Source organism: Colletotrichum costaricense, assembly GCF_030867565.1.
Source record: "Colletotrichum costaricense strain IMI 309622 chromosome Unknown Scaffold_6.1, whole genome shotgun sequence".
NCBI classification, from domain to species: domain Eukaryota; kingdom Fungi; phylum Ascomycota; class Sordariomycetes; order Glomerellales; family Glomerellaceae; genus Colletotrichum; species Colletotrichum costaricense.
In genome coordinates, this window is record NW_026848235.1 from 1,559,906 (window position 1) to 1,586,606 (window position 26,701).

At 53.9% G+C, this 26,701-nt stretch overlaps 7 protein-coding genes across 7 annotated transcripts; 5 read left to right on the forward strand and 2 right to left on the reverse strand.

The window, feature by feature from the left end:
* Positions 1 to 1,728: 1,728 nt before the first annotated feature.
* Positions 1,729 to 3,407, reverse strand: CCOS01_06730 (cyclophilin type peptidyl-prolyl cis-trans isomerase/CLD; the record flags this gene model as incomplete). The annotated part of the gene is made up of 5 exons (XM_060454898.1): positions 1,729 to 1,929; positions 2,020 to 2,157; positions 2,283 to 2,428; positions 2,565 to 2,647; positions 3,370 to 3,407. The coding sequence occupies 5 exons, from the start codon at positions 3,405 to 3,407 to the stop codon at positions 1,729 to 1,731; spliced, it is 606 nt and encodes a 201-aa protein (XP_060314598.1).
* Positions 3,408 to 6,964: 3,557 nt separating this feature from the next.
* CCOS01_06731 (uncharacterized protein) lies at positions 6,965 to 7,949 on the forward strand (the record flags this gene model as incomplete). The annotated part of the gene is made up of 2 exons (XM_060454899.1): positions 6,965 to 7,426; positions 7,824 to 7,949. Coding segments are annotated over 2 exons (588 nt in total), but the record flags the coding sequence as incomplete, so codon positions are not given.
* Positions 7,950 to 10,166: 2,217 nt separating this feature from the next.
* On the forward strand, positions 10,167 to 10,851 carry CCOS01_06732 (uncharacterized protein; the record flags this gene model as incomplete). Its single annotated transcript, XM_060454900.1, has 2 exons — positions 10,167 to 10,343; positions 10,687 to 10,851. The coding sequence occupies 2 exons, from the start codon at positions 10,167 to 10,169 to the stop codon at positions 10,849 to 10,851; spliced, it is 342 nt and encodes a 113-aa protein (XP_060314600.1).
* Positions 10,852 to 12,989: 2,138 nt separating this feature from the next.
* On the forward strand, positions 12,990 to 14,475 carry CCOS01_06733 (uncharacterized protein; the record flags this gene model as incomplete). Its single annotated transcript, XM_060454901.1, has 2 exons — positions 12,990 to 13,273; positions 13,332 to 14,475. 2 exons carry the CDS (start codon positions 12,990 to 12,992, stop codon positions 14,473 to 14,475), a joined length of 1,428 nt encoding a protein of 475 aa, XP_060314601.1.
* A 641-nt stretch (positions 14,476 to 15,116) lies between these two features.
* Positions 15,117 to 16,196, reverse strand: CCOS01_06734 (uncharacterized protein; the record flags this gene model as incomplete). Its single annotated transcript, XM_060454902.1, has 1 exon — positions 15,117 to 16,196. The coding sequence occupies one exon, from the start codon at positions 16,194 to 16,196 to the stop codon at positions 15,117 to 15,119; it is 1,080 nt and encodes a 359-aa protein (XP_060314602.1).
* A 623-nt stretch (positions 16,197 to 16,819) lies between these two features.
* CCOS01_06735 (vacuolar assembly/sorting protein VPS8) lies at positions 16,820 to 21,745 on the forward strand (the record flags this gene model as incomplete). Its single annotated transcript, XM_060454903.1, has 1 exon — positions 16,820 to 21,745. The coding sequence occupies one exon, from the start codon at positions 16,820 to 16,822 to the stop codon at positions 21,743 to 21,745; it is 4,926 nt and encodes a 1,641-aa protein (XP_060314603.1).
* A 2,603-nt stretch (positions 21,746 to 24,348) lies between these two features.
* On the forward strand, positions 24,349 to 26,410 carry CCOS01_06736 (rhamnogalacturonan lyase; the record flags this gene model as incomplete). Its single annotated transcript, XM_060454904.1, has 8 exons — positions 24,349 to 24,562; positions 24,622 to 24,689; positions 24,770 to 24,910; positions 24,970 to 25,073; positions 25,126 to 25,136; positions 25,190 to 25,467; positions 25,528 to 25,840; positions 25,905 to 26,410. The coding sequence occupies 8 exons, from the start codon at positions 24,349 to 24,351 to the stop codon at positions 26,408 to 26,410; spliced, it is 1,635 nt and encodes a 544-aa protein (XP_060314604.1).
* Between the last annotated feature and the right edge of the window lie 291 nt (positions 26,411 to 26,701).

The window sequence follows — 26,701 nt, forward strand, 5'->3', positions numbered from 1 at the left end:
CCGACCTCTTTGACCAAACTTGATGCTGTTCAGCTCACTCACCGACGCTGTTCAGTCCACCCACCCACTCCATATAGACCAGTCGCCTTCATCGGTTGGGGCCATGTTCAAGACTAATCATCTTTGTCAGCACATAGTATCCTCAGCTTGATATGTCCTCAACTGCTAGATATCTCTTGAATTGAACAGGAAGACTGTAGTGCCAAACATGTGTTCGATGTAAGCGTTCTGTGTCATGGGCAGCGTTCTTGCGTGGAAAGGGCCTTGATACACCCAGAATCTTCCAAGTAGCCAAGCATAGACTAGTTGATATCGTAGTCATGGCTCCCATCAGAGCAAAGGCCATCATGCACAGTCTGAATCCGCTCTGGCAGTGACTGAGCTGTCCACGAGGCTGAAGTATAGGTAAGGCTGCCCAAAACCCTCAACGGCTCCCCAGGCAGCCGCCACCCACATCGCACCTTCCTGTCCACGTCCAACCACAACAACAACAAACCTTCATCCCATACCTTGACGGGACGGACACCCACTATTCTCTCTCCCTCAAACCGCCTACCAACCCACCAAGGGTCTATAGGGCACCTCAATTCCATTCTCGTCACCAGCACAGCAGGCGCCCCCCTAGGTCGGGGGGTCAGGTCAAACTGTGGCGTGGGTGGTGGAATGGTTAATGGTCACCAAATTATTCACGCCAACCAGCCTACTCGACGACAGGCTCAGCGCATACCCGAGTTCGAATCCCGGCATGAGCACTAAGAGATGTAGCCCCCAGTTCAGCACCGGGGGGGTGAACTCTTTTGACTTTTTGGATGACTTGAGTATTGGGGTATGATGGAGGATGACGGTAGGCTTGAAAGTTGATATAGGAGGCCTCTTTCAATATAGGAGCTTTCTGTCTTCATTATATACAGAAGCATCATCGTTTCTTACAGAAACCCCAAGAGGGTCGGGCATGAAGGGTTGTGGGAGTAAGCCACTCATATCTAAGTGCCTCATGACTTATTGCCAAAGTTCTGCGAGAATGAAATGGTGTTTATCATTCCTTGCGGTAACACTCAAGTTTAGGAAATGGTTGTCTGTAATTATTTCGATCGACCACGCTTGTCAGCATCCCGCCCAGCCTCCAACCGCCCACTCGTCCTTCCGAGCGCGCTGGCTGGGCGCTCAAGCTTATGATGAGGTTTGCCACAACTTTTTGAGCATTCAGATACCCAGCGAGACGTCAAGCAAACATAAACTCCATCAAGTGCCGACGACGGGTCAAGAAAAAGTCGTGTTCAACTACTCCTAAGCGGCGTCACAGATGAGACAGAGCCATGGGCAGTTGTTGTCTTCTCACTCCTCGTGTTCTCCATATCAGGAGAGAGGAGATAAGGTAATGTCCAGCGTGAACCAGGGACAAGTTGAAGACGAGGAGCAGGGAAGATTTCAAGTATTCATGACACAAGGCGTCTCTCATTGGCTACGGGGGTTTTGGGCCTTGAACCAGATCAATGCAACTTGCTAGGTGAACATGTGGACCCAGCGAGCGAGTCGGATATCATCCTATCCCTCTTTCGTCTCACATACGGGAGCCTCCTCGCTCCAGACTCCATGTATCACGAGCCAGAACGTGCGTTCTGATGCTACAGCCTCACAAGGCGGGCAGTAAGACCACCCAAACTATATGTCCTCATTCACCCCGCCTCGTAGCTCATCGCCTCAGGATCTTATCAACCAAAACCATCCTCACATCTCACCGCACTGCGCGATGACAACGTCCTGGTTCGGCTGGTCCTTTCCGCGGTACCCCGTCTTGGTGGCCTCCATCATCTTGACAATGTCCATACCGTCGACTACCTTGCCAAAGACGACGTGCTTGTTGTCCAGGAAGGGCGTCGGGACGGTGGTGATGAAGAACTGGGAGCCGTTTGTGTTGGGTCCGGCGTTCTGATGGCATTGTTAGTCTAAGTATCATCGCCAATTTCGTCGCGTTGCAGCGAGTTGGTGTCAAATTCGGAAAGTAGGTTCTTGACGTACAGCCATGGAGAGCAGACCGGGCTGGTCGTGCTTCAGGTTGAAGTTCTCATCGGCGAACTTGGAGGTGCCGTAGATGCATACCGAGCCGGTACCGTCGCCATTCAGGAAGTCGCCGCCCTGGCACATGAAGCCTTGAATCTGTAAGACATTGTCCGTCAGCCGTTGCACCGTTGTCAACTATCTTCACATGACCTTCCCCCTTCAGTGTCCGGTCCGGAGATTGAGTAAGATGGCTGGCAGTGTTGCGTAGAAAGATGACTCACGATACGATGGAACTTAGAGGCCTTGTAGCCCTGCGGACGACCCCGAGCATCCTTGGACTCGCCGGTGCAGAACTGACGAAAGTTCTCGGCTGTCTTGGGGACTACATCCTTGAAGAGCTCGAACGTGATGCGGCCGAGTGGTTCACCTAGAGACAACACCGAAGAAGCGTTAGAGAGAAACGGTGCAAGTCAAAGGATAGATAGTAAAGACATGTTCCCAGACTTTGGGGCTTTGGAAATGACGGCCAAGCAGATTCGTAGACCGAGAGATCAGGGCCACACCGAAGAGCCGAAGCACACCAGCAGCTCGGAGCCCCGGAGCCGGGATTGCCTGAGCCGCGATGTTCAACCGCCGGTGGTAGCGTCTTTGTGGCCAGGAGGGGACAAGTCCCAAGTCCAAGACCCTAGACTCATCTGGACAACGACAACCTAGCTCGTTCGTGGACAAGAGTGCCCAGCATGTAAGGCAGAACCTTGCGGGGATCCGTCTCTCTCGGCATATGCACACGTGCACAATGCCTGCGAATAGCTTCGTGGCCCCAAGACTTCAAGAGGCCAAGGACGACAGAACAGTCCATGAGACTCGTCCCCCAAGCACCCCGGCCAAGACATGAGGAAAAATTGAGCCCCCCCGACGGCGAATGATTTGATACATACCACCAAGTGTGATGTCGAAAAAGACCCTATTGACGCAGGCTTCTGTATTAGCTCACTTCCTTGTACAATTCAAATCAAAAAAGGGTGAAGATTAAATCACTCTCGGGGTAGTGGACTGCCACCGGCTCCCGTGTACTTGTTCACATATCAGCGCAATAGGTGCTGGCTTTCCCACCTCTACCATTGAAGCTCGAGAGGCTGTTGAGGAGGGTGTGGACGCCGAGAGCTCAGCCACCGCCACCGCTTCGAGATGACTGCAGCCCCTCCCCTCTCAGAATCTCTAGGCTAGGTGTTGGTGAGAAGCGGTGAAAGGCACAGCGAGGCGTGAGTGGGATGAGAGATGGAGAGGCGGATTTGGATATCCACCGAGAATGCCGCGCGCGCGGTAAGGGGTTCTTGAGAGAAGAAAGAGGAATAAACTTAGACTTACAGCGGGTTGCCGGATTCCGGGAGCTTCGTGGGAGGCATGGCTGGGGGTGGTTTTGGGGGTGGTAATCTAGCCGTAGGTCGGTCGTGTGGGAACGGGGATAAGGAAACAAACGAAAGGGGAAAAAAAGTAGACTCGGCCCCAGCTGCAGCTGTTTCTCTTCCGTGGACGCCGGCGGGGTAGTGGGCTAAGGTATGTTGAAAGGCGGGGGGGAGTTGTTGAGACTTGGAAGCCAGGCGGTGGATGAATTCGATATCCAAGAACTGACGGTATGGATTACGGGAAACTTCTGTCAATCCACGCCGAGGATTCGTAGGCCCGCACCTGTCCTGCACCTATGTGGGGCCGCCCAGCCCGTCCAAAGTGCGGAGGGCAACGCACGCACCTGAGCCGAGTTGTCGGAACCCGGGCAGAATAAACCTTCCATCGGTTCTTTTGGAAGAGAACTTCGCCAACGACGACGACGACGACGCTACACTACCTTAGGTACTCCGTACTCCTCCAAATCTTGGCACCTCAGCTTTCCTGCCCAGCTCTCCCGGGCGACTGGATGGGGATTGTCAGCGACATGCAGACCCCAGCCCGCTGGTGCGGAGGCACCTACCCAAACGGGCCAAAAACGAGGCTTTACTTGTCCTCCGGGCTATCGGGTTGCTGGCAAAATGCCTCAAATGCAGCGAACATGCAGGCCACACTGAATCCGAACTCCGCATCAGAGGAACGTTCTTTACGCGTATCGTCCGGTTCATTGTTGTGTTTGGAGATGCAGTGATCAGCTCGCAGCGGCTTCCGAGTACCGTCTTGCTGGAACCTCCGAGGATAGTGGCCGTGCCTCGACCGACTTGCAGGACAAGCTGACCGTCATATTATCAACATTGGTGCTCTACGGACGTACTCTCCTGTTGCTCTCATCCAATAGAAACAAACCGCTGGACTGTCACAAAGGTATCATCTTCCATTGACTCTGCCGATTCTATAACGATCCTGCCGCATGGACAGTGGATAAGGTTTTATACACCGGCTTCGATGTGTAAATCACCCCAACAATCCACCGTATGAGGACCCTTCATGCGTCACAGATTTGCCCAGACCAGCAAGCCATGGGGCTCTCCATGCAAGATCGATTTCCAGGGAAGCACAGGGGTTACTGGCGATCGATGATCTGGTTAGAGAAGGAATGACCAAGTTGGAGGCCGAGTACCTCGAGAACCCCAAAGATGTTCTCCCCTCTGCCCCCATAGGCTAAGAAACAATTCGGGATGGTCAGAATGAGCGCTCGCGCCTGATCAACAACAGCGGTTGACTTTGAAAGACAACCTCAGATCCACTCCAGATGCCGGTGACCTTTCATCACACTGAGTTCGCAACGTTCAAAAGACAGGCTTCTGTAAAGAAGCCTAAACCATCTCTGAAAAGACTGGGAGCGATTGCTCACGGAGCAACCTATCCCCCCGTCGCGCGAGGGACTCCATCCGCCTCATGTAAGCTGCCACATCGTAAGTATTTTACAGATCTCGAGCCGAACCCCAAAAATCAAGACAATGATCACGAAGAGTAATCGTCAAGTCACGGGCAACAATGCTGAACATATGGTCATACGAGACACCGCGAGAAAAAGGAAAATAGCACAGAGTTCCCTCGTTCGCTGCATCACGCCATAAACAGGAAACATGATGGGGGGATTATCAACCCACCCGCCCGTAGCTGTAGTACATCCTGAAAACTTTAGCTTCAACCATGATAGACGAGCTGACCGCTTGGTGCATCGCAGGCTGACTTGGCTAGGTAAGTACCAGTTTGAAATAGCGAAGAAGTTCAAGCTCGATGCCTGGGTACATTTGGAACCATTCGTGTTCGTTCTCATGTAGGGAGACGTAGAAAGCAATGCAGAGCCATCACGGCAAGATGATTAGCCCACTCGTCAAGCAGACATCAAGCCTCCTTGAAATCGAGGCGTGCTTGACCAAACCTCCCCAGGACAGAGAAGCGGATATCCTCCTACATCCGAATCGCAGCCTATGCCAGTGTAAGCTCCATGTGCGCCTCATCGCCAGCAATCTTCACAACCCTCGCCATCACGCTCGACTCAGAACGTCGGCTTCATTCAGCTAGAAAAACCGAGTAACGAAATCCGGTAGGGTTCACCACCACCACCGTCGAGATTCGTCCTCCAGCCCAAAGTAACCTGTACGTCTAAAGAAACGCCGTTACTCCATGCAGCAGACTTGACGGCGGGGTCCATTGCGCCGAGGGAACGCGGCGAGATGAGCCGAGATTCTCTCTCTTCCCCTTCACCGATGCCCAGCAGAAACGAAAAGGGAGGGTTTTGGAGAGTATGCCAAACCTCACGGTTGCTTTTTCAAACCGGCCACACACACAAACACATACACCCCGGACCCGTAAAATTCTCGGATGAGCCGTCTCCCGATCGGCCGTCGTCCGTGCCGAGGCCGGGGGTCGCCGAAGATATAGTAGCCTTCCCCGGGGTGGGCTGTCTGCTGACGGCTGTCAAAGTGTGTCAATCTGACAAGGGAAACACAATATTGGAAAAAGGAAAAGAGGGAAAAAAAGACCCGTGCAGCCCCAAATTCATGGGCGACAGGGACCCCCGGGAGGGAACTTGACTCAGGACCGCCGTGGATGAATCCGTACCTGGCAAGGGCACGCGAGACAAGACCGGTTCGGCATACAAAAATCCTCGTGAGGTCGTGCGCTAATATTGGAAAGCATATTCCGTACGCAGTAGAGGGAGAACAAGAACAGCAATATATTAAGCTTCTTCAACTAAAAAGAAATATAGGGAGAGAAAGCTTGATGTTGTCGCACTTGAAACAATAGATCAGCCACAATGGGCTACCTGGGCGCTCAGCCTTCATGCTTCCTCTGGTAATTAGAATTTCAACGGTCAAGGGGGTAGATAGAAGTTCGCGAACCAGCAAGTGGTCTACCGAAACCAGACTGTTCGACCGCTCGAGCAGCTGTTCTGATGAATCCTCAATTCGTGGATGGGCACCGCAGCCCCACGCAAACCGTCCATATGTCATTGGTCGCGTGGTTTTCTCCTTGCTCTGCTGCCCTTACCTCGCATCTTACATAACCCACCGCGGCCAGAGGTCCTCTCGAATCGGAGCGAACATCGCGCAGAGAACCCCGCGTCTTTTGGCTGCACTACAGCTGCAGCTCCAGCTGAAGCCCGGGGTTGAAAGTGAGGAGAAGCCCCCCGTACCCGTACTCCAAGGGTACCAAATGCAGAAGGCCGCGTCACGGAATTCGGGTTTAACAGAAGATGGTCTACTTTTGCCAAATGCCCAGCCTCTCTTGGCTGAGGCTTGGGGGCTACGAGAGTGGATGAGGACACCAAACTCGACGATATTGGAGAGAATCGTTGCCCCTCTCCAAGTTTCCCGCGGCGCCAGCCTTCTCGCACATATGCCGCATCGCGACGACCGCGTGGAAAGTCTGGAATGCTCGGAACGCTACCAGGCACTTGGGTTTTCGCCGTGGACGATTTGGGGGAGATTTGAATTGCTCGCCGGAAATCGAACTGATCGACGGGAGCGAACTGAAGCGTCTGACAGGCTGGCGTTAGCAACAAGCCCCATCAAGGACGGCTTTCCTCTTTGCCTTGCTGCCGTGGTGCGTCTGCCGCATCGCCGTTATCGCGAGCCAACCAACTCGTAGGCGAAAAAAAGTCCAGACTCCCCCCGGATGGCGCGGCGTTGGAGATCGACAGCACCAGAGCAGGGTGGAGCGGATGAAGAGGGGGCCGGGCTCGGACGACAAAGCAGCCTGTCGTTCCATAGAAAATGATCTCATGGAATGCTGGCGATCCAATAGTAGGCTCAGGTCTCGTTGTGATTCGCGAAAACAGGACTTTTCGACTTTCACACTCCCGAGGGCCTCACACATTAGGGGCCTGTATATTTTGTTTCGGGCGCGGTTCGTTACCACTCGATCCACGCATGGCCCGCTGACAGGTCATCCACGATACGAGACTATCAATACGGAACCAAATCGCGTTGCTAACAAGCAGAGGACCGCAGTTGTAGCTTGTAGCCAGGTACGTCGTAGACACACCGCACATGATCACCAAATATTTTAAATGCCGATGTTCAGTAGTGGCTGGGGGGCGACTGGGAGATATTGGAGGCGTGGAATGCGATCTGGGATCGGCAAGCCTTCTTTCAACGTTCAATGGCGTGTCTGCACAGCCCTGCGCCAGCTGTTTTCCGGTGATTGAAAGTCAAATCGATGATGACCTTGATGACAAAAGAATATCCTCATTCCTGCGCGGCGAAGATAAGCATCTGGCCCCCGCGAAAATTGTGGCCTTACAATACGACCACCGAGTTACGAGACAACTCGTGCCGCCCACTCGCAACGAGAGCGGGCAGGCGAATTAGTTAGTGTTCTCGTTGGCGCCATAAAGCGCGGGAAGGAAAGGAAAACTAAGTCAGATGGCCCCTAAAGACAGACCTAGATGTGCGGCTCGGAAGGCTCCGGGGTTGAACGTCGAAATCCGCAAGACCCGGAAGCAAAAGGTTATGGCGTGGTTGTTGCCGGCGGCCAGGGCAATCCGATGAATTTCATTCCGACGGCGAGGGGCATCTACTGATCCGTCTGCAACACCCCGGGTCCGATAGAAGTTGATCGACATTATTCTGCCGCGGATGCTTTGATGGCATGGTCCCAGTTGCACACACAGGCTCTGTTAACAGCCGGCCCGCGTACCAGCCTCCCAGCTTTCGAGCCTCTCGAGGGTATGATAGAATTTCCCTCATAGACGTGGAGAGTACGGAGTAGGCTGTGAGATCTTTCCAGTGAACCATAGAAACTTGGCTTACAGCGGGCGGTCTGTTGTAATTTGGGGCGCAGACGTGTTCGAAGCGACCGCAACCATACTGCATCGTAGGCTTAGTTTTCGATGGAAGCTTGAAAGCCCAGAATATTCGGTATACAAATACGCTGCAGACGAAGACCGGGAATGTTCTGGTTTGGCAGGGAGCCAAGCCGTTTTCGTCGCCGTCATCAATGGCGGGGATAAGTTGGTGTGTCCGGATTTGACGGCACTCACCTTCGGTCAGCGTCATTAGTCGAAGCAGCCCCCCATTGGAGCGGGCCAGTATCCCCAGACGCACTGTGAAAAGACTATTTCCTCGTACTGTTGTCCTGTTAGTCACGGATCAATCGGCTTGTCTTTGCGCCTGTTTCCCCAGTCGAGACAGCTTGATACAATTCCGAAGAAGCGAAGTTGTAGTTTGGTCGTCGTACTGATAGTATGATTTAATCACTGATAACGCTAGGGAGCTCATTTTCACGATTTGGCGGTTCAATGGCAGTCATGTAAGGTACTAAGGGAAGCCTTCATGACATCGATTTCGTCGTCCCCAGGAACAGCAGTGGTCCCATGGAGATCAAGCTTTCCTAGGTGGGCGCCTGAGCGTTTTCCAGGGGCTTTGGTTCTTGAGACGGAGCAAGACACAGCAGCGTCTAAGAGAGCCGTTCACTGACCAAAGAATCGTAAGGTTGTTCGTGTCGTGGCATCTGATAATAAGATGTGTGAGACATACATGTGTCGTGTTGCCTGAGCAGTACTCAGTTCAGATACTCTGGTAGTAGTGCTCTTGCGCTTTCGTGTCTGACATCTTGACCTGGCACCCTGGGGAATACCGACTGCCAAAGCAGCGGTCTAGTGCTCGGACTGGCTGAGGTGGCACTGACAACGATTAGACGTGGCCGAGTGAGTGCATCTTCTCGAAATGCTGGCGGTAGGGTCCGAGGAGTCAATTCGACTGTGTAAGGAGGGCGACACATTGACAAACACTTGAATCAAGCAAGCCCACACTGCCGATAGAGTCGTCGTGGCGAAAAAGCGTCGTCTTTGTCCGTGATGCTGAAACATTGAGAAGATGGGGTGAAATCAATTGCCCGTCGGCCCTAGCGTTCCGAAGCTGGCCATCTGGTTTTTCGAGTGGTTGCAGCGTGCAGCGGTAGCCAGCCAGCATGTCGTTACTCGCCATGAACAATAGTTCGTGGCTATTATTAATTGTTCTCGCGACCTTCAGACCGTCCATCTCGTCGGAGCGCTGCGCTGAGATGCAGGTTCTATTAATGATCATGTCTGAGATGTTGAGACGTATTCCAGACGAGGGACAGTAAGGACGTCGTATTCCGTGCCAGGAGATTGAGTTATTGCTTTTCGTCGTATTGGACGGATACGTGCGTGTTGTGCTTCTTTTTTCTCTCGCTTTCTCTTTCTTCCTCGCATGTCCCTATGCGGGATGTGCCAGGGGTTAGTCGCCAATGTTGGTGTTGAAGATTTGAAGGCTTGCTTGGTAGATATGTTGCTTCTCCCGGGCCGGGGTAGCCGTACCTCGAATTGGTGCCGCGTTCCCTACACACCAATACACAGTAGAACGTCAGAAACGAGATACACACGGATTAGTGATGGCGTGCTCGGTTGCTCCCATCTGCAAGGCACAACCCAGCGCTCAACTCCGACTTTGTACAATCCGATGGCTCGTCTGACACTGGCTTGACTCGGTGATATGGATCCATGTGCGCCATGTCCGGGGCTGGGAAAACCAAAGCACTCTAAGTTGGAAGAACCCTGTTCGTGAGGACAAGGATGAAGCAACAGAATAATGCGCAATGGCTGCAAAAAGAAAGCATAGAAAATTCAACAGGTAGACGTTGGTTGCTCCGGCCATGTTCCGTACAAGCGGCTGATAATCGTAGGTTGCAATGGCTATTGGGGATGCCCATCTAGGTACCTGCTGGTCGTATGCCTTTCCGTTTCAATGTCAGGCGTGAGCGAATATGCTGGCAGTTCAGTTCCAGGAGGTATGATCGTGAAAGAGACATCAAACCCTCAGACACGCGGCTCCAGACAGCTGGACTCGGGCGATCGTTTGGCGAGAGACGAAACAACCGAGCAGTCATATCCTACTCTGACCCTTGTCGACTTTGCTTCTGGCGTAAGCCGCTAGGTGCTTGCTTCTGCTGCTGCAATTCTCCGTTGGGTTATCGCCGCATGGTGCCGCGGTCTTTCCCTTCCACCGTCCGGCGCCGCATCCCCACAGCATCCCCTGCTTTCTTTTCGAGGCATCGCCAGAGCATCGGCCTGGGCCGCCGGAGGGCGGATGGCGTTGACGATGCGCACCGCGGGCTAAAGCTGACCGGTAGCCTAGTACCCGGCCGTAGCGGTGCGGGATTTGGCTTGGTTGCAAAGACAAAGGGGAACAAAGAAGACGACATTTTGCATGGTCGGCTGTTCATTACCCATGCCTGTCGAGAACCGAGAAATGATGATTTGCCGAGGCTTTGGAGGAAGTTGATGTTGGAACTCAAATCATGAACGGGCAAGTGGGCGAAATGGAAGCTGAGGGCACGGATGATTTATCCGACGTGATATCAGCAAGGGAAAGAAACCCCTTCTTCTTTAGAAGCAGTGTCAGCAGGCCCGAACGGTATTGGTGTTCGTGACTTGAGGTGGTGTTGCGGTGCAGGTTGTGCGGGCGCGACAGGCAGACTCTTTGGAATTTCAGGCGCCTTGATGGCAGGTACGCACTACCTTGAGCTAAGGCAACACCAGGGAGTTCGGCAGTGGTATACGGTACCTTGCGTGTCAGATCAGCATCATGCTGGGCCCCTTGATTCGATGCGAGATTTCTCTACCTAGGATAGGGGTAGACGGAATCCGATAGGGTGCGATTTGCAGTATCAGCCTCATGACGGCAGCGGGAACAACGACAAAGAACCAACGGGTTGGCCGGGATGAAGAGGAGAATCGGATTGTCCATCACGGGAAGCGGCGCTTGAGCTTTGATTTTGTGTAAAGTACCTTAAATGCTCCGTTAGTAGGGGGTTGAAGACAAGCGACGCTAAAGCCAACCTAAGCACCATGGCGGTAGCCCAGAGTCAGACTCAAGTCACTGTATCCGTCAAAAGCAGCGGGAAGAGACAATCTACGGTAAGGTAAGTCCCCGGCCAACCTTAGTTGTAGACGCCTGCTTTTGCATTTCTTATCTTGAGAACAATACGCTTGCCTTTGAATTGTTCAAGATTTTAGAAGGCCATTTTCTCAGTTTCCCCGCCGGTTCATTGCCGGTTCCCCAGTCAAGAACGAGTTCAACCATGACATTTCAAGAGAGCAACCCACTTGCTATGTGAGCACTTGAGCGAGATATGACACTAGTCCTAAAGGAGTATAGTCGTCTGTCCGAGGGTCGAGTTCCATCACTCACATTGTCTCTGGCGTGGCGCTTTGTTTCCCAAAACAGACTAGACCGGGGCGTCCTACGAGCTGGGTGAAGGTGCAAACGAGGTGACTTGCAACAATTGACGGCCCTCAGACCCGTGAGCGTCCATCTCAGTCACCTACGAGACGCATGCCTTGGATTTCTACATACGTACATACGCAGTCTAATCCTTTCAAATGGCAGCGCTTTCATCCATGGTGGATTGTCTGTGCTGTCTCGGTATCTACGAAGCAGTCGGTACTGGGCACTATCCGTCCTCAGGTATGCTCAGTTTGGTCGCCCGTCTCCATGACACCCTTTCGTGCCCCTACCTGGCTTGAAGGTGTGTGCACCAGCACAGATTGGAAAATGCTAATCTGAGGCTTCGCAGTGGCACAGTGTGAGGGCAGCCAACATCCATTTCATCCAGGCCGGCGTGCAGCGTGCCAGGTTACCAACACCACCTCACAAAGAAGACCCGGTTTCTCAGCAACTCCACCTCCTTGCATACAACCCTGGCGCGGGCTAACTCATACCCTGCCCAATCCCATCTTGCAGGCCGCTTCTCCGTTCCATCGCTCTTCCCCAGTCTTTCCTTTCGCTCTGTGCCTCAGTGCCTCTTTCCTTCGTGTGCCGTGGTGCCTTCTTGCACCTTTTCAACTGGCCTACCTATTACTCCGTACACTGGAAGGTAAGGTAGGGATACTTGGGTACGTCTCTGCCACACTTTGCTCGGTTTGGTTTGGCGGCCCTTGGGGTGTCTGATGTGTCTTGTCTGGGCTGGGTGGTCCTTCCTCCACTCCTCTTCTTCCTTCCCCTTCGCACTTACCCGCCCATCGCCTTGTGGTTCCCACTTTTTCGCTGCGACCGGGCTGTGTTACGCTCTTACTGTCCGTCAGAGTTCCATGTCCTGTTCCATACTTATCCCACTCCACCTGCACTCTCCCTCCCTCCGCACTCTCTTGCCTGCTTTTGTCAACCTTCCCCAACCACCATCCGACATCGTGTCGTGATTCTCCTCTTGTTTCAATTCACTCTACTCACCACGCCTCCCACGGCTTGAGAGTAGATTGGAACCAAGACTCGTATACAGAAGGGAATAATATCTCTACGAGACGCAATTTCCTTCGTTACTCGATCGGATTGTATCGATTGCACGCCGCATGCGAACGGGGGTTCAGGTCGACCATTTCCGTCCGTAGTTGCTGTTTTCGGCTTTCCGGTTTCAAATCAAGGCAGTCACTTAACCTAGCCACACCCATCTCTCAACTCCATGAACTCGACTCTCTCCCGACCGTGAGTTTTCTTTCGGCATCACCTCCCAACGGTGTTCGACTTCTCAACTGCCAGGACGTGGATTTCGACTGCTAGATCGCCGTCAAAATGCCTGCCATTGATCAGGTCTTCGTCGAGGTCTCCCACCTCGTGGTGCGGCAGCTCTCTTCGACCTCGGGGGCCTTGTCCGCTACGCCATCTGCACCATTCAGCGCCGACCCTACGTCGACTCTCAACGATGCCACGAGTGTAATCCAAACGACCACCGACAACCCGACGCCTACCAGTAACTCGGGCAATGGAGGAGGAGGGGGCGGCAATGGTGGCTCCACGAGCTCCCCTCTGCTCTTCTTCGTCGCCCTGGGCTTTGGAGTAGTTTTTACGAACTTATGGTTAGCCTGCTTAAGACTTGACTATACCCGCTCAATAACCATCTAACACCGTCTCTAGGATCATCGTTGGCGTCAAGTACTGCTTCCGGTACAATGCTCGTAATCGTGCTATGCGTCTCAACGAGGATGGCGAGCCCATCAACCTTGAGAACATGCCTCGCCCGCACCGTAGGCGCCGCGAGAAGAAGTTAATGACGATGGATGAGGTCAACGACAAATTCCCTATGACAAAGTACAAGACATGGGTATCTGAGCGTGCACGAGAGGGCCTGCCTACCGCCGGCGGTGTTTCTGCGCCTCCCAGTCGGGCGAACAGTCTCCGATCTGTCGATGGAATTGTACCTGAGCTGCCCTCGAAAGAGCGCGAGTCGATTGAAGATCGCCCCGCTACCGCCGCCGGGAACAAAGCCATCGCCGAGAAACCTACCGAAGATGCTGCGAAGAAGGACGGAGACACCTCGACTACGACTGCCAATGCCGATGCTACTCAGACCACCCCGACTTCTGCCACTCATCTCCAGCGTGTTCACAGTGAGGAGGAGGACGAAGACGATGAACACATCAATGCCGCCGTTCCGCCTGAACTGATGGCTACCAGCGGTGATACTTGTGCCATTTGCATTGACACGCTTGAGGACGATGATGATATTCGCGGACTAACATGTGGCCACGCTTTCCATGCTGTGTGCGTTGATCCTTGGCTCACCAGCAGAAGGGCCTGCTGTCCTCTGTGCAAGGCCGACTACTACACCCCCAAGCCCCGACCAACCCCTGGCGAAGGAGATCCCAACGCCACAGGCGACATGGCTCGCACGGCATCGCGTACCAACATGCCTAACGCCCCTCCAGCTGCGTGGTACAACTTGAGCGGTTCACGATTTGGTCTGGGGGGACGAAACAACGGCAACCGTCGTGGCAACAACCGACCGGACCGTCGTCCTCGTACTCGTCAACAGGCTCCGCCTGCCTCAAACCACAACACCTCGCAAGCCTCGCCGACTACTGCAGAGAACCAGGAATCTCGTGGTCTTCTCTCCAACATTAGGCTGCCTGCCTTCCGCAACCCCCTCCGACGCGGTGGCGATCAGCAAACTCCATCTCCGACGGCAAATGGTGCTAACGTCACACCGTCCCAATTGGAGGCTGGTACGCAGACTGCACCAAACGCAGGCACCACCACGGCCATGACTGAGGCACGGTGACTGTCTTTTTGATGACTGTATCACCTACCAAGGCGAACGCGATTTTGTTTTTTATTGTTGTGCTACTCATGTACATCATACCCCCGAGACCAATTTGCAGATCTCAGCATAGACCTGCGATGTTTATTGCATTATATATGCAACACGACGCCGCTTTTCATACCCATACTTTACATACAGACGGAGTGGGATTAGGCCACATGGGCCAACGGAGGAGGAGGGTGGTGGACCAGGCCGCGCTGCGGCAGAGGCAGGTTTGCATCGCAGGCACACGGGACCTGTTTTGGTTTGGTTTCTCTGGAATTACAAGGGGAGCGGCGGAGTTGCGGCGATTAAGGCATCACTCGTCACGGAATAATGACAATCAAAGTTAACGTACCAACTTACTTGCAGACCACTTGATTGAGAATTGTGATTATGAATGTATGTGATTTTATGATTCAAGCCCGCAGCGTATAATGGCACAATATTGAAACCATGAAGGACGACGTGGATTCTTTGATAGCGACACATGCTTCGCCCCGAAAAGGGTATTTGAGCAACGTTATGGTATTAAAGCCCCCCCTTTTGCCTGGCCAAGTAGTAAACCAGGAACTCTTGTATGGATTTTTCTGCGATTGGTGCATGCTGAAAGATCACAACTAAAGATACGATCCCTTCTGAAACCGGCCACCAAAGTCTTTTGCTTTGTTGAGCAACTCTCTCCTCTGCGCTGTCCCAATCTTGCCTCCCAGGGACATGTCCTTCTCCTTGTCGAAAGCCCTTTTGCTGGGGTCATCTTCCTCCTCCTCGTCCCTCCCAGGCTTCGCGCCGTGCTTCTTGTTTGCCTGGTGCTCCTCGTACATGCTTTTGCCCCGCGCGCTCGCAATGTTCTCGCTGATGCGTCTCTCCCGCTCCACTTCCTCCTTGGTCCGGCGCGGCTGCTGGTTTCTTTCGTTGCCCGCGGCCGTCGGATCGCCGCGGCCGAGGACCGCGTCCTCGAGGCGTTTGCGCTTCTGTTCCGGCGTCTCGGTCCATATGCTGCTGATGCCTCCTCCGCCTCCTCCCGCGGCGGCGGAGGATTTCCCGCTGGCGAATTTGCGGTTCTTGAGTTTCGTTGGGTCGCGTTCCTGGTAACCTGACTGCGTGGGCGGCGCGAGCATCCAGTCGTCGCGCTGCGGTGCCGCGGGGCCTTGAGATGCCGTCGCTGCTGCTGCTGCGGCGGCGGCTTGGGCTCGTTGAACGGCTGTTGTTGAGGAAGCGAGGGCCGGGCCGTAGTCGTCATCCGAGTCCGAGTCCGAGTCTGCGGCGGAGGGGCGGTGGTCTGGTGGTGGCATGGCGGGACCTATGGCTTGTTTCGGAGGAGGTGTTGGGCCTATTGAGGGTTTTGTCTTGAGGGCTTCTTGGGCTGGTGCCGATGCGCGAGGTGCTGTTGGGCCATAGCCGTCTTCAGAGTCTGAGTCGTCGAGGGGGATTTCGCTCGAGTTTGTTGGGTTTGATGGTGGAAGAGTTGGCCCGATGGAGGGCTTCGATGATGGGGTGGGATTCTTGGGTGCTGCTAGGGCTGTTGCGCTCGGCGCGGTCGGTCCGAATGCATCGTCGTCGGAGTCGTCGGAGTCAAGGTCGATTTCGTCAGTGTTGTTGCGCGTATGCTTTGGTGGTGGTGAGTCTGCGCCTGGGTCATCCGGAGTGCGCTTTCTCTTTGTGAGATGGGGTGGCATTTGTGGACCAATTGAAGACATGATGAAGGATTTGTGTCTTCACGCTGGAAGGGCGGGAAGTGTTGAAGCTTGCGGCTTGCGACTCTTCTTTCGGATGGGTTGTGTTGATAGTAAACAAGTCGTCGCAAGGGGAGTCTGGGGAAGTGGATGCAAGGAGCAGAGCGAACTCGCGCTGTGATGTAACTTTGAAGATCCACCACGGCACGGCGAGCATGAGGTACCTCAGGTAACTACCTACTACTTACCTAGGTACCTGATAGCGTAGTTTGCGGCCCGCCGGAGAAACCCCGGTCCGTGTTGGAGCTCTGAGTTAGTAGGCGGCAGGAACCTAGAACCTGGAACTGTAAGGTGCCCGGTCAGTGTGGGCTGTGGTGTCCAAGCTGCGTAATGCGCCTCTTTCAGAAGACAACTAGACAACCATTGACCAACAGCTCATCTTCGTCTGATAGGAGCAGGCATAGTGGGATCGTATCGTCAGAGAACACAATCTCATTCATAAGGTTCTATCATCTTCAGTTCATAGCTTGATTGAGCCGGCTTCTTCTACGAATCCTCCCTTCCCCTAAGCACTTATCAAGCTTCCGAATCCAAAACGAACTCTCCAACCTGCGACCGCCAGCAATGCGCCTGATGAACCGCCATTGATGACCCCACCATCGAAGGAGAGAGATGATGGACCTGGAGACACAATGGCAGACCAAGACGACCGGTCCTCCGAGGACATACAAGCTTCCAGTGATGAAGAGACCGTAAAGGCCGAGAGGGAGGAAGACGGCATCGTCGGCCTTTTGGATGATGAAACCCAGACGTCCAGCAGCACACCACCGGTGACCGAGAGCGGCGCACTTCCGAATCGATACAGGGAGATTTTGCGCGAGCAAGCCGACAATGTATCCGACGAAGGCTCCGTGGATGCCGTTCCCAAGCGAGTTGGGAGCCCGATTGATTCTCTGATGTCGGTTCCTGATGATTCCCCTTCGGTTCAGGCAAGTACAGCTTCGCAGTATCCCAATGCGCTCCAACTAACCTTGTGTGTTCAGGGCTCCGTGATCTCGTCTCCGAGCAGTAGCGTCCTCCCCTCTGTGGCCTCCCGACCCGGCCTCAGCAGTCCCACCCCCTCATTCCGACCCTTCGACCGTCGCTTCCAGTCCCGCATCTCATCCGCAAGCTTCATTCACAGCCCGCGATCCTCCTCCCCCGGCTTTCTCACCGGTCACAGCCGCTCCGCTTCCCTCAGTTCAAACTTGCTAGACCGCGACGATACCGACACCCCATCTCCACCTTGGGAAGTTGTACGATGGACGAGGTTGAAGAAACTCAACGGCCAGGCCTTCTCCGAGGCTGGCAAGCGCAACTTTGGCGCCCCTACATGCATTGCTGTTTCAGCTTCGATCGTGCTGGGGACTACGAAGGGTATAATATTAATGTTTGATTACAATCAGGTCTTGAAGACCATCATCGGCCCCGGGACCAAGGCGGTCGAGTCTGGCGCCATCACCGCCATCGCAGTTTCGGCAGACCATACTACGATTGCCGGAGGCCATGCGAACGGAAACATATTCACCTGGGAGGCGAACCGAGCATCCAGGCCGTTCCTTTCCATACCACACCTTGAACAGCCGCAGCTGCAAAACCGGACTGTTGATGGACACCTACCAGGGGTTGCCGTGACCCATCTCGGCTTCCTCGGAACGAGGCACACTGCGCTCGTGTCGGCGGACGACCGCGGAATGGCTTTCTCACACCTGGCAACGAGAGGTACAGGATCCCTCGGCCGGACCGTGAAGACGACGAGGATACTAGGAAGGTATCCGAACGCTGCCCCTCCAGCCGGCAAGCCTCTCAAGCCCAGCACGGTCCTGGCATTCAGTCCTTTGCCCCTTGGCAACACGGAGCGTGCAACAGACACCATGGGCCTGACTGCAATGCTTACGCCTTATCTACTGGTCATCGTGTCCACGACACCCGTCGCGCAAACCCAGCACAAATCGGCAAGGCCGAAGGACGTTGCTCACCATAGCGCCATGACTGGCTGCCTGGCGTGGTTCCCTGCCGTGAAGCTTAAGGTTCCAGATCCTGTCACAGGAAGCGATATTTCCAAAGTCAAATTGGTGTACTGCTGGTCCAACGTCTTGACTGTCCTAGACGTTGACGAGATACCGGCCGAGAACAAGGACAAACCACCGACGCTCAAGTTCAAGGCACGGAGCAGGTGGAAGTGCGAAGAAGCCATCGTTGCAGTGCAGTGGCTTAGTCGCTCGGTACTCACTGTCCTGACGATATCACAGCGCTTGATTGTGCTCGAAGACCGAACAATGCGGCAGACAGAGGGTTTCGACTTGATCAACAAGTTTATATATCATGCCGATCTCTTCTCGAAACAACTACACACCCTAGTGGAGCAATTGGACGAGGACGATACGTCTATGCATGGTGTTGTAGCTGACGCATTTTACATGAGTTTGAAGACGTACAAGGGCAAAATCTTCTTGCTTGGGTTCAACGATGTGTCTATTGGGTCGCTATCAAACTGGGCTGATCGAATCATTGCTCTTATGGAGAACGGTGACTACGTCGGCGCGATACAGCTTGGTACATCGTACTACACCGGTGATGCAGACAAGCTCACAATTGGTTTGCCTGAAGACACCTCGCTGCGACACTCAATGGTCCGCGACAAGCTCATGGAGATCATGAAAGCGTCGCTCAAATATGCCTTCACCCAGCGGCAAAAGGACAAATCAGCAGCCGATGACAATCATGTGCGGGAGCTTTGCGAGACATGCTTCACTGCCTGTCACAATGTGGGCGACGTTGATTTCCTCTTCGAAGAGATGTACGAGTGGTACGAGGACGCTGGTGTGGAGGGCATCTTCTTCGAAACCATGGAACCCTATATTCTCGACAAAAATATTACCATCGTACCGCCTGCTGTTGTCAAGGCTGTAGTGACATACTACGTCACCAAAGGATGGGAGAGTCGACTCGAGGAGATCATCGTTCACATGGACACTATGACGCTGGACCTGGACCAGATCACACTGCTGTGCAAGCAGCACAGCCTCTACGATGCGCTGATATACGTCTGGAACCAGGCATTGAACGATTATATCACACCGCTGATCGACCTACTAACGTTGCTGGTGCCTCTCATGAGCAATGGTGACTACATGTCTTCCGGAAACATGGAGGATGAGATATACGGCGTGAACGCGTTGAAGATGTTTCCCTATCTCTCCTACACATTGACTGGCAGAGTATATCCTACCGGCGAGATTATGGACGATGCCACTGCCTCGAAAGCTAAGGCTGAGATTTACTGGTTTCTATTCTCAGGGAACAGTGTCACATGGCCCAAAGGCAGCGACCGACGCTTCCTTACACGGCCAGACCAGCATACAGAGCCGTCATTTCCCTATCTCAGACTGATACTGAAGTTTGATGCCCCGAGTTTCTTGAGTGCGGTGAACGAGGCCTTTGAGGATTCGTTTTTGAACGATTCGCCGGACAAGCAAGTTAACGGTGGCATCAGGGGCGACGTGCCTGAAGAGCAGATCTTTGGCCGTACGGTCGACCGTCAATACATCGTATCCATACTTCTGGAGATTATGAATCCGGCAGACTTCGCAGCCGAGGACACGATCTATCTCGATATGTTCATCGCTCGGAACCTGCCAAAGTTCCCTCAATACTTGCTCTTCCCGGGTTCTACACTTACGAAGGTTCTAACCGGACTGTGCAACTACCCCGGATCAGATCTTGCCGAAGATGCACAGCTCAGCGCCGAGTACCTCCTATCGATTTATCAACCGCCCGACGCGAACACGCTCATACCGATGTTCAAGAAGGCCGGTTTCTACCGGATTTTGAAGAGGCAATACAAGGTTGATAAACAGTATGGCAAGCTTGTCCAGACTTATTTCGAAGACCCCGCTGACCGGGACGCCGTCTTTGAATGTATCGGGGATTGTCTACGACCACAGAGTAGCCTGAACCGCCGCCAGGTTCAAGAAGTCCTTGACGCAATCAGGAACAACGCCAGGGCGCTTATCGAGACCAATCCTGTCGAAGCGGCGAAATCTCTATCAGGGCAGCCCGCAGACATCCACCAGCATGTTTTGGATTCTGCCGAAGATTCGTTGGGGCTGCAATTCTTCTACCTCAAAACGTTGCTCGAACCAGAAAAGCGCGACGGGGAATCCCCAGCAAACCCAGACCGAGCTCTGATTGAACGCTACGTGCAACTCATGTGCAGATTTGACCCAGCTCATGTGTCTGACTATATTGGCTTGGTTCAATCTGTTAACCTCCGACTTGATGCCCTGCTTCCAACTATGGAAGAGACTGGTGTCATCGACGCTGCCGTTGTGCTAATGGCTCGAGAGGGGCAGATCAAGGATGCTATGGACAGACTTGTCAAGCACCTTGGTACGCTCGAGTCTGCCTTGCAAGGTGTCCTGACAGGCGCTCAAAACAACGACAAAGCTGGAAACTTGCAGTCAGGGGCCGAAGAAATATTGCGGGCACTGCAGAAGTATGTACATGTGGGCATCTGGCTTTGTCAAGGTCAGACCAAGTCTTCGAGAAAGGCGAATGGCGTTCAAAAGAAGACGAAGTCATCAACTTCAGAGGTCTTATCACCTGATGAAGAGCTTTGGCTCAACCTGATCGACGCAGCTGTGCAGACAACCCGTCAGGTATCGTCCACCATTGAGACTACAGGAACAACTGAGAATGGCACTCTTTCTGATGACGCTCACGATGGATTTGATGATCTTGATAAGGATAAGCTTTTGGCTCTTTTGCGATCCCTCGTCCAACACACCTTTACGGCTCTCCTGACAACAACTTCTAGCCCAGCAGGAGGTCAAGGTGGGGGGAGACTTCTTACAAATGCCGGGAGCAATTTGTCATTCCTCCGCATCCTACGAGCTTTCCTCACTCGAGCCGCGGCCTCGTCGCCAAACCTCGCAGATTTGCGCTCTGTCCTGGCATCGATCTTCTCAGCCTATGCCTACGAAGAATCAATACTTCGGCTTTCCAACCGACTTCTTGAGCGAAGCCTGTTTGTAAATGTTAAGCAAGCTGTAGAACTTCGTCAACGAGGCTGGCGACCTAGGGGCTCGACTTGCGAAGCTTGTGGTCGCCGGATCTGGGGCCCCGGTGTTTCGGGAAATGTCTTTGAGGCTTGGGAGGAGAAGCAAGCGCGGGAAGAAGAGTGGAAAGCAGAAAAGAAAGCCTTGATTGTTGCTGGAGACAAGGGGAAGACGGGAAGCGGCAGCGACGTACCGCAGGCCGTATCAGACTCTAAAGGGAAGGGTAAGGCCGCGCCTGTGGCATCAGACTCCCATGTAGAGGCGGACGAGGCGGCGCCTGAAGAAGGCGCAGAGTTACAGAGCGAAGTTGTGGCGAAACCGAGAGAGCAGCCGCTGGGACCGTTGGTCGTTCTGGCTTGCAGGCATATTTATCACCAGAGCTGCCTAGACGCCTACCAGTCCCGGCCGGAGGTTGAGGGGAAAACGCGGGCGGAGACTCATGCGAGGGAGTACAGGTGTCCGATTGATGGATAGACTTGGGGTGTATCTTTTGTGCACTAGGCATGTACAAATTTCATGAATGAATGAGACTTTCGATGGGCGAACTATACCGAGGCCTGGGTAATACTACCAACGCGTGGCCTTTATCGGTCTGACAAGACCGCAAGTGTATGGTTTCGAAAAGCTGGCGAGCTCTGCACTGTACATCGTGACGACAAGGCAGTGCCGAGACTGGTTCCAAGGTATGAGCGCTTCAAGGCCCTACATCGCTTATCAGACCTCCCGGTAGCAGCGCACCCTCGACTATGTGTCAGGCTCCCAGGAGGGGATCCCCTGTCTTTCTTAACAATGTTAGTCAAGTCGTCGTTGGTAATAGTCTTTCGCGCACAGGCCAAGCCGACTGCGGTATTCCGGAAGATATTGTTGGCGGAGGTGCGGGGCCGGTGGGATCGGTACTAAAGGCGGCGGGCGGGCTTCCGGGACTGGTCGGGGCGGAAAGAGGGGCGCCGGTGCTTGAGCGAATGTCCGGGCCCTTGGCTCTCCCGTCACCTTGCTCCCATTTACTACATGCTCACTTTGCGAGTCTTCTGATTTGGAGACACTGCAGTCCACGACTTTATCTGAATAAATGTAGGGACCTAGATTGCTTGATTCCGCGCTCGCGGAGCGACCGCTCCAGAGCGTCTTTGGGGGCCGGGGGGTTGCTTTTGAAACACGGGCCTTGCCTATTCCAGCAGGTTGTGCATCGTGGTATAATCATGAGGGGTTGTCTATTGATTGGCAAGGGCAAGACTGTTATGGCGCAATTGGTTTTTCTGTGGAAGTTCATCTTCTTGGGAAATGTGCATGACTTCGTCTTATCATTTGGTATGTTGATATCAGCATCTTGAAAATTGGAGGGACTGATTTGCATTGAGTACGTAACCCCAGACATACCAGAACAAAAGCCGTCTTCTAACTGTACCTTAGTTTGTCAAGGGCACGTCAATAGTGAGCGTACTGTTATACCGAGTTTAAAGACTGGGTAAAACGGATCTAGCGAAACCCCATATAATAGCCATGGAGGTTTTGTGGGCAGCATACAAGAATTGCCGCAATGACCTGCCCATCTCTTGGTTCTCCTTTCGGGACTTGGAAGCAGGATAGCGGAGCGGGCGCCATTTACCATGTCACCATGTGTTCCTCGTGAGTCGTTAGAGGCCCACCGAGATCCTTGCGCCGATCCGGACTTTCCTCTTACAGTATCGTACACGGAACCCTCTCGTTTTCGGTGCTCTCTTAAAGGTATTTTCTGACTTTGCATTTCTCTGACGGGCAGCTCCGGCTCTCCCAAGCAGTGTCAACTGCTTATTGATCAGACGGGTACGATATTTGGTAACCAGGTCGTCCTTTCCTTGTATTTGGTAGGGGATAGGAGCTGATGGGTTGTGGCAGCACTTCAGCAAGAGGTTGAATGTAGTATTGCGAAGCAAGCGCGTATGGCTTCCCTGTCAACCAGGTTGCTGACTGCCAATGCGATCAACAGCGTATGCCGCGAGAGGGCGCCTGTCAGCGAGGGCATGAAAGCCGGCAGCTCCATGTCAAGCCTTTGGGATCGGCATGTGAATGCAACATGCAGCCCGATGCAGTCAATGGCATGTTCCAGCTCCCATGTATGTTGTGCCCATGAGCCAACGACTATCGTAAGGCGGTGCAAAAAAGTGCGAAGCCAAAGAAGATTGCGGTGCGGGCTATGGAAAAGGCCATGCCAATAAGGCAATATCGCGAATGTCACCCGAGTCAACAAGGGTCCTGAGAGGACCGACTATTCCGAAGGCGGGGGGTTTTCTCAGCGGTACTTTCACGCGCATTTCCACCAGTGGCACCAGCCCGTGGGTCGTGGGAACTGCCCAGTGGAATCCCCCGGCCGATATTGTTCCACGATTCAGCCCCTTCGAACGAACTACCAAATTGTCAGCCCGGTGATGCAAAAAGGGCAGACGATGAGGAAGCACGCCGCACGTGGGAGGGGACTTACGTGGACGGTGGGCAGAAAAGAAGAACCTTTTTCTCTTTCCCAAGTTCCCAACCGGAGGATTCCTGTCCGGCCGGGGGGTTCAATGCCCGGATATAAGGAGTGGGACCCAAGGATCACGGACGAAGCGCCCGGTAGGGCCATGAGCGCCGAGGGGCCCATGGTCTTGGATGGACGGCATGGGAGAGGACCAGCTTGAGCACGCGCCCTCCTCCGCTTACATCGCAACCCTCAATCTATTCCCACCATAGAGGTTCCTTCAAGTGATTAAGCTTGCTGCTTGAGAGGGGGTTTAGGTTTGTCAAGGACTCAAGGGCATTTCCGCAGCACGTCTTGTCGGCCGGGACGGGAACGTCTAAGTTCCTTTTGGGCTGGTTTACCATGTGGGCTTTGGTTCTTGGGAGCGGAGCGGAAAGAGAGGAGAAGGATGGCAGGCAGGGCGGGCTTGAGGTTTGCCAATATAATATGATGAGTTCCCAGATTTTCCGCCCTCTCAGGGAAGAGGAAAGGAAGCTACGCATCTGCCGTCCTCTTCGTTTCCCTCTGTCGCTCCTTTTTTTTACTGCCAAGACTCGCACTGCTGCTGCGAGTTTTTCGTAACACGGGGTGATCAACAGCAACCATGTTGTTCCTTTCACTCCTGTACTCGCTGTTCTTCCTGCCAGCGGTCGTCTTGGCGGCCTTTGGCTGGACGGACAATGGCTCCGAGTATGTCATTGACAGCGGATCTGACCTCGTCATCAAGGTGACCAAGTGCTGCGGTGATATCTCCTCGCTCAACTACAAGGGCGTCGAGTACAATGGCTGGGGCGGCAAGAACACCCATGTCGAATCAGGTAGGTTTGCGAAATTCGCCTTGTTCTACAGGAATTGACCAAGACTAACATGAGAGAAGGCCTCGGTACCAGCACGGTCAGCATCACGAGCTACAGCAACGTCATCAAGGTCTCGGTCGTCCACGGCGTACGTCTTCCCTCCTCATATCCCTTTCGGGCCCTTCCCACTATAACCTCGAAGCGTCATATTCTGACAAACATCTACAGACTCTCAAGCACTGGATCTTTGTCCGCTACGGAAACAACAATGTCTACCTCTTCACGAACAAGGCAGACGACTCTGTCTCGGCCATGCGCTACATTGTTCGCATCCCGGGTGGAATCTTCTCCCATGACTCTACAGAGAGCGTATGTGCTTTCCAATCGATCGATCTCTCATGATAGCCAGCTGACAAACTACGAAAAAGGACTTCTATGATGCCAGCAGCACCATCATCGAGGCCCAGGATATCAATGTCAACAGCGCCGGCTTGACCAAGAGCAAGCACTACCAAGGCTCCAACTACGGCCGGTACGTTACAAGAACATCCTTCTTCGCAAAGAACTTGACTAACAACCAGCAGAGTTATGGACTGTATGCGTCCTTCCCCTATTCGACTTCTGTGGAATAATACTGACCCCAAGTAGTCGACTACGTCGGCCGCAAGAAGACCGGCGTCGGTCTGTTCATGATCAGAAGCAACCACGAAAAGGCGAGCGGCGGTCCCTTTTTCCGTTCTCTCGTCCGTCGCGCGGACCCGACTGGCGAGGACTTGTACGACATCTACTACTACAACATGGGCCACACCGACCCCATGCGCACTGGTCTCCAAGGCCCCTCCGTCCTGGCTTTCACCGCAGGCGAGGACCCCAACAGCAACCTCTTCGCCCGCAAGGCCGACTGGTCCTGGTTCGATGACCTCGGCGTAAGCAGCAACCCCCCCATCCAACAACCGCGTAGCATACTCGATCTAACTCAAATCTAGCTCGATGGCTGGGTGCCTGCCTCCGGTCGCGGCTACGCTTCCGGTGTCGGCCTCTCCAACATGAAGTCCGGTAAGACATACGTCGTCGGGCTGTCCAACTCCGCCGCCCAGTATTGGGGCACCGCCGGCTCCGGTGGCGCCTGGTCCATCACCAAGATCATCCCCGGAACCTACACCCTGACCGTTTACAAGGACGAGCTTGAGGTCGCCACCTCCTCCGTCACCATCAAGGCTGGCGCCGGCACTGCCGTCAACACCATCACCTGTGTTGATCCTCAGGATGATGCTGTCATTTGGCGCATCGGCGAGTGGGGTTAGTAGATATCCTGTACAATCTTTGAGGACATGAAGAACACAAAAGCTGACTTGTGGCATAGATGGAACCCCCAAGGGCTTTTTGAACTTCGAGGACACCCCCATGAAGCCCACTTACATGCACCCCTCCGACACCCGCATCTCCACCTGGAACGCCGGCAACTTCATCGTCGGCACCCACAGCGCCAACCGCTTCCCCGGTTACATGTGGAAGGAGGTCAACAGCGGCTATCTCATCTACTTCAAGCTCACCACCGCCCAGCTCGCCGCCGGCCACACCGTCCGCATCGGCATCACGGAGGGCTACATCGGCGGCCGCCCGGCCATCAACGTCAACTCGTGGGCCTCGGCCCTCCCCGCGGCCACCAACCAGGCCAGCACACGCTCGCTGACCGTCGGCACGTACCGCGGCAACAACGTCAAGCTCACCTTCGCCGTGCCGCAGTCCGCTTGGATCCAGAGCACGAGCGAGTGGCAGATCCTCACCATCAACATCATCAGCGGCAGCTCTGGCGAGAAGTACCTCAGCCCTGGTGTCAGCTTCGACGCTGTCGAGCTTCTGGCTTAAGGGGGTAGGACGGCCAATCTTTGGAGTTCGAACCCTGACGGCTGGGAGAGACCATCGAAGGCTTGACGACGCTTGGGGCTTTGGGCTACCACAGAGCTCGGTGCTTCGCTGTCACTCCTGGTCTTCTAGGCCATTTTCTCTTGAACATATCTTTTTGCAATTCACTGTACATTTAAATATCGTATATAAGCCACAACAAAGAGGGCCTTTGAGCCTGGATCTGAACCAATTTCGAGTGTTCGAATGACCTTCTTTCAGTGATGAAGAACCCGCCATTAACTGTGAATTGGT